The sequence below is a fragment of the Pempheris klunzingeri genome, chromosome 24 (genome assembly GCF_042242105.1).
Source record: "Pempheris klunzingeri isolate RE-2024b chromosome 24, fPemKlu1.hap1, whole genome shotgun sequence".
Lineage (NCBI taxonomy): Eukaryota > Metazoa > Chordata > Actinopteri > Acropomatiformes > Pempheridae > Pempheris > Pempheris klunzingeri.
The window spans coordinates 4,909,696-4,916,046 of NC_092035.1; the positions used below are offsets into that span (position 1 = coordinate 4,909,696).

At 46.2% G+C, this 6,351-nt stretch overlaps 1 protein-coding gene across 1 annotated transcript in view; it reads left to right on the top strand.

The window, feature by feature from the left end:
- The window catches only part of LOC139223940 (receptor tyrosine-protein kinase erbB-4-like), an 81,370-nt gene extending 76,852 nt beyond the window's left edge, over window positions 1-4,518 (top strand). Inside the window, exons 22-26 of the mRNA XM_070855944.1 lie at window positions 450-547; window positions 683-853; window positions 2,450-2,735; window positions 3,689-3,886; window positions 4,259-4,518. Coding sequence (XP_070712045.1) covers window positions 450-547; window positions 683-853; window positions 2,450-2,735; window positions 3,689-3,886; window positions 4,259-4,518 — 1,013 coding nt within the window. The remainder of the gene's footprint in view (window positions 1-449; window positions 548-682; window positions 854-2,449; window positions 2,736-3,688; window positions 3,887-4,258) is intronic.
- Window positions 4,519-6,351: the final 1,833 nt, after the last annotated feature.

Sequence of the window (6,351 nt, forward strand, 5' to 3'; positions counted from 1 at the left end):
TTTACTGTATGTTCTTTTACTACATTTTCTACAAAACCCTCATAGGGATAATATTTCAACAACAACACAAATGTGGGACCTGCAAGTGTTTTCACCGTCTCACAGCCACCAGTTCTGTACTATAATATCACATATTATTTTGGTTTGGAATTAAATTGAAATATGTTGGTGGTGTTATTGTGTCGATGCACACAGCTCTCAGAGGGACGACAATAACTGCAGGTCCGCGGTAGTCCGTCAAAGAAACTGCCAATAAACCAGCAAAGATTCTTGCAAAAGGTTAAGAAACTACAAAATCAGCATGAGAAAACTGCAGTTCTACTTGTACGTGAACTTGAGATGTGTTTGAGTGGCAGAAACACACACACGCATGCCAATAGAAATCCTTAAAATGTGCACAACTTGTTGCATTTATCTATTCATGCCTTCAACCTCTTTCTCCTCTCCAGGCTGGATGATTGACGCAGACAGCAGGCCCAAGTTCAAAGAGCTGGCTGCTGAGTTCTGCAGGATGGCCCGTGACCCCCAGCGATACCTGGTCATCCAGGTGTGTGTGTTGGCCTCGCTGGTTTGCCTCAGTAGTTATTTTTGAGTGTAACTTCTCTTTTACAGCGATGACAGCATCCGTTAAATGAAACTAGTTGAAATCTAATTTTGATCGTGTCACTTCCGTGTTGCTTAGGGAGACGACCGCATGAAGCTTCCAAGCCCCAATGACAGCAAGTTCTTCCAAAGCCTTCTGGACGAAGAGGACCTGGATGACTTGATGGACGCTGAGGAGTATTTGGTGCCTCGAGGTTTCAACATGGCTCCTCCGTCATACACAACCAGACCGCGTGTTGACTCCAACAGAGTAAGGACACGGATTAGATATACAGGAACATATGCAGAAAGCTGCTTATTAAAACTGGTTGTTTATACTCATTTTGTGAGCTGTAGTCTTGAGAAGGATGATAAATATGTCAAAGTGCTTTAAAAAAAAGATATTTCTAGGTGTTAAAGGTTACACTTTTATTTATAATAAGCATAAACATGCTTCTGATTTGACTTAAAACACAAAAGCTGGTATCTTCACTTCTCTCTGGTCAGAAACGGCCCAACTCACTGTCCTCTAGAAGTGCTCAAGGTGGTTAAGAACTTCCAATACACTGATGATTTTACTCTGCTAATGGCTCACCTCCATCATTTCCTTCCCAGCGTGTGTGGCTTAAACCTGGGCTCTTTATGCGCTAGCTCCCCAGGCCCCAGGTTTCATTACTCAGAGCTCCACGAGCAAATAACGCGTGCTCTCTTAAAATGCTGCAGCCGTTTACTAATAGACAATGAGCGCAGGCTCGGCTGTTTGCTTTGCAGCATGCACCACGTGCCGCTGCTCCACTGCTATGCATCTTATGTACCTTTACCCTAGTGACCTACCCGTTTGCCAGCGGCTCTTTGTTCCCTGAAGAACACACACATACCCCAAAAAACACACACAGTAATCCATCCAGGGGCCTGCGTGTTCAAGGTCACCACCCCTACCATGAATTGAAACTCTTTTGATTATGCAGTCAAATGCTCCTACATGCCGGACAGGAAAAGGAATTCATTGTTAAAATCCATCAGCTGGCTTAGCTATTCAGGTGGCGCCACCGCAGACGCAGTCCAATACAGACGGTTATCTAATCCGGGCTGGTTTGCTCTCACAGGATACTTAAAAAGAGGAGCAGATAATGACTGGCTTTGAAGAGGGGATGAACAGAGAAGTTTGGAGGAGATCGAAGTTGATTGCAGTGGAGGGAAGATAGTGGGAGTAGGTGGACAGATATAACCCCAGGATGTTTCCCTTTTTTTTTTGTTTCTGTCGTGTTTTGTAGCTCTGCTTCCTGTAATTGCTGCTGCAGCGCTAACAGTTGGCAAGAGTGCAGAGGAGTAGGCCTGGGTTAAATAGCCCGCGGCAACCCAACGTAGCACCACAGCTACGCGGCTCACCCTTTGCTTCACATGTCATGTTTTGTATTTTCTTGTGGGGGTTTTTGTTGTTCTTTTTTGAGGTTCAGGTGTTTGAGTCGGAGCTTTTTCTGGCTGCCCCTCAGAGTCCCTTAAGGCTGATGACTACAGTAGAACTTTGTTGGAGAACTCTATCTTCACCAGGCAGCTCCATGAGTTTAAAGTCTCATTTCTTTTTTGCCGTAGGTGGCATATAACTGGCTTGAACTGATTCAAACTTTATTATTTTTGGCTTTCACACAACATGCGTTTGGTGTGATTCAGTCGAACCGCAGACGTCTTTAGTTTGTTAAACAACGTTGTTCCAGCTCTTCTATCACCGAATAACTGCACAGATTAATCTAAAACTTGTATTATAGTTTCCTGAATGGTTTAGACCAAAGAAAATCAAACCTACAGTTTGTTCAGTAACAACAAAGCATTTTTCTCACCACTATCAACAATCCACCTTTTGCCTCAGAACCAGTTTGGCTATCGAGATGGTGGTCCAAACCCTGCAGAGGGCTCTGTGGCTGGTGCCCAAGCCTGTGTGAACCAGGAGGCCACAGGCGGACCGGTTCCAGCCCTGGAGGACCAACGCTGTAACGGGAGCCTCCATAAGAAGGGCCTGAGCCAGACCGGGGGAGAGGACAGTGGGGGCCAGAGGTACAGCGCGGACCCCACCATCTTCCTCGGGGAGAGGGTGCCCAGAGGGGACACTGACGAGGACGGATACATGACACCCATGAAAGACAAGAGCTCCTCAGGTACTATCACTGAAACCCAAAAAACACAGTAGAGTACTGAGAGTGTAGCCACTGGGATCAGGGGGCAATTAGTGTTGTTTTACAGAAGCTAAATGTAAGTTCAGGACGAAATCCTGCAGCCCTGCATGGCATGTTGTGGTGATGAGGCAGAACTACAGTTTAGGAGCTGAAATAGTCTAAACAACCTTACCTCATTATGTTCATTTCTTGCCAGTCTATAAAGTAGTACAGTGTCATGGAGATAAAAGTCATACAACTTCAACCACAATCTTGAAATGATTCAATCATAAAACAACTGTATCCTGTATGTACTGTGAATTCTAGCCTCGTGCACCTTTTCACTCTTCTCTCATCTTTTTGCTCATTCACAGAGTAAATACAATCTTTTGTAGTGTATTCCACCTGTCATTTTCCATGCTCATTTCATTCCATTGATTAAAATTCCTTCAGAGTTTTCGTCAGCGCTGCATGTCAGCTACTACAGAGTCATGTTTCGCCTTTGATCGTAATTCAGTCCATCAGCCCTGCTTTTGCACTACCATCTTTGATTTTTGAGCAGCTCAAAATATAACAAAGCCTGCAGCAAAATGCATCTGATGCAATGTCAAGGAGCAGAGGAGTGGGCAAAATCAATAGGGTTCGCACCCCACTATTATAGTGCTTGGAAGCAGTGAAGAGGGGTCATTTGCTGGCATTTTCACCCCCAGCAGATGGAGTTTGTAGTGCCAAAGAACTGCTGGCAAGTTGCCCGTCTGGTCCTGAGAGGCTGCCATTATCGCCATTATCGTCTCCATCTCCATCTTCTCCCCTCATTAGACAGTGATCTCTTTTTCTTACTCTTTCAATTTCTATTTCTCTCCTCTTCGCTTGATTTCTCAAACTCCTTTGTTTGTTTTTCCTCTCTCGTGATCTCCTTTTCTCTTTCTCCACTCCTTTCCTGATTTGTACAACAGAATATCTCAATCCCATTGAGGAAAACCCATTTGTCTCCCGGCGTAAAAACGGCGAGATCCACGCCTTGGATAACCCAGGCTACCACAGCACACCCAACAGCCAGCCCAAAGGAGAGGATGAGTACATCAACGAGCCCCTCTACCTCAACACCTTCCACAGCCCGGCTGAGCTCGGCCTGGAGGCTCTGAGGAGAAATGGTCTACCCCTACCCACCCAGCCTCCTTCCATCTCAGCCACAACTTCAGGCTCTCACCTCCCACTTACCATCCAGACGAGCCTGCCCCACTACCCCCTCCCCACGGCCCAGCCCTCTCCATCTGGTATGCCTTGCCACCACGGCCCACCGACCCATATCCTCCACGCCCACCACACCATCAAACCTGCAGGACAACCTGGCAATCCAGGTGGCGGATCCACCAGCCAGAGCCAAACAGGAACTACCACCCAAGCCCAGGTGTGCCAGTCAGGTGCCCTGTCGGCCACCATCGGGCATGGCAGCCTGCCAGCCTACCAGAGCCTCGCCACCATGCACCCAGCCAGCTTGCTGAAGCATGGAGGACTAACATCAGGTAAAGCCAGTGGGAAGAAGCTGAAGGTGACCTTTGACAATCCAGAATACTGGCAGCACAGCTTGCCCCCCAAATCGTCTAACCAGGCAGTCCCTGATGGCGCTCAAGGAGGCTCCACCAACACCAAGCTCTTCTATAAGCAGAACGGACACATACGGCCAGCAGTAGCGGAAAACCCTGAATACATGTCTGAGTTTTCCTTGAAATCTGGCACCGTCTTGCCGCCTCCACCCTACCGGCAGCGGAACACTGTGGTCTAGATCGCTCCACTTGACAAACGTTCCTCAGTCTGACTCCAGCAACCCTGACATCCTCTCCGGTTTCCACTGTTCCACGCAGAGGGGGAGCGGCCACAACCAGAGCCGCCCCTGACTCTTTCCAAATAATGTGCCATCTGCTGTAGACTGTAGCGACATCGAAAGGAGGTGGACCGAAGCGAGCAAAGCAGACCCGACTCAGATTCACGCACCTTCACTATATCCGACCCAGTCCATTTCTGTTTCTGTAGATAGAGACTGTGCTCCATGCCACTGAGAATGTGAAGGTTATATAAACAGCGGACTGTCACACAGCAGTGAACGTTTTGTGTTTTCCCATCGAGACGGACCACTATGGCGTCAAACAACATGGATTCGACTGAGGGGTCCTGAACTCACTGCCAGCCACTAGCGTGTCAGATTCATAAGAGGAACAAGATGTTTTATTTTTTTGTTTTCTGGTATAAAGGTCTGAGGATGAACAAAACTCTTCTGAAGGCTTTTGAAATAAGCAAACAGACGGAGCAAACGCAGTCTGTCGGATGTCAGGATGTCTCGTTTTGTGAGTGACCTTGCAGAGTGAGGCGAAAATGGCAAAATATGAAGGAAAAAAGACTGAAAGCTTTAGTCAGGAGAGTGACTTCCAGTAACCTAAAAGACGGAGCACAGAAAGCTGATCAATCATATTCAATCTTTTTACCTATAGGATTATACCATATGTTTTCCATCAAATATGTGAAACATTTCATCTTTCTACTGTTACTGTGATACTGTGATGGCCAAAACTACAGTGAGCCCCCCTCTCACATTTGTAGTTCAACCATGGACTTTTTAACTTGCCTGAAAATATGCAGGGCAACTGCTGTTTTGTTGTTTTTGCTTGACTGCTGTCTGCTTGGAAAAGCTGATCAAAAACCAGCTTTTTCCATGCCAAAGGGAAAAAAACACACTGTAAACATTTTTATAACCACTGGTTGCAGTGCTGAAAAGATGGATTTTTATACACTGGTTTTCCCATTCAGACAATGAAGCTAACTTAGAGTGGGAAGGTAGTTGGGGGAGATTGCTGTATCTGTTGAATAGTGTGATAAGACCATCCGTAAGGCAGCTGAATTCAAAATGGTGATCATGAAGACAGAGTGAGAGAGAAACTGGAAAAAGAAAAAAAAAAAAAGTTCATACAAGCTGCCTAATGAAGACCTCAAGGAATGAACAAGACAGCACCAGCAGAGCACAGTGAAAACAGACTAGTTTTTGTGTGTGTGTGTGTGTGTTCATGTCAGTGTGAATGGAATGAGTGTGTGTGTTCACATATTAGTGAGCCAGTTTGGCCCCATAGGAGGTATCTGTGGTAGGAAAGAGATGCGGTAAAAGTCGATGTTGCCATGGTCAACACCGGTCCGACCTCTGACGAGGCTTCCACCATGTGACTGCGGTCAAGTAGAAAACACTGCATCTGTAAAGTCTCCGGCTGGAATCAAAGGCTCATTGAGATGCCCAACAGCTCCAAACAAATCACCAAATCTCTGGGAGATTTTCATAATTTTAGGTGATCCTCAGCTGTCTTGTTGTTCTCCACCTCGAGGCTTTATGCAGCATCTATTGAAACACACGCAAGTGATTTGTGTTCTTTTTTTTTTTTAACTGTGCCAAAATTAACACATTTAGAAAAACAGCGTTTGTCTCACGTGACCATTTTAGTAGGCAAAGCTGGTATAGATGGGAAAATGGGTGCAGTCTATCTTTTTGCCACCACACTAGTGTTCTCACAGCCGTTCTGACGTCATTCACCAGACGCACCTTGTAAATTAAAAGTCCGCTGCCAACTTGACCGCC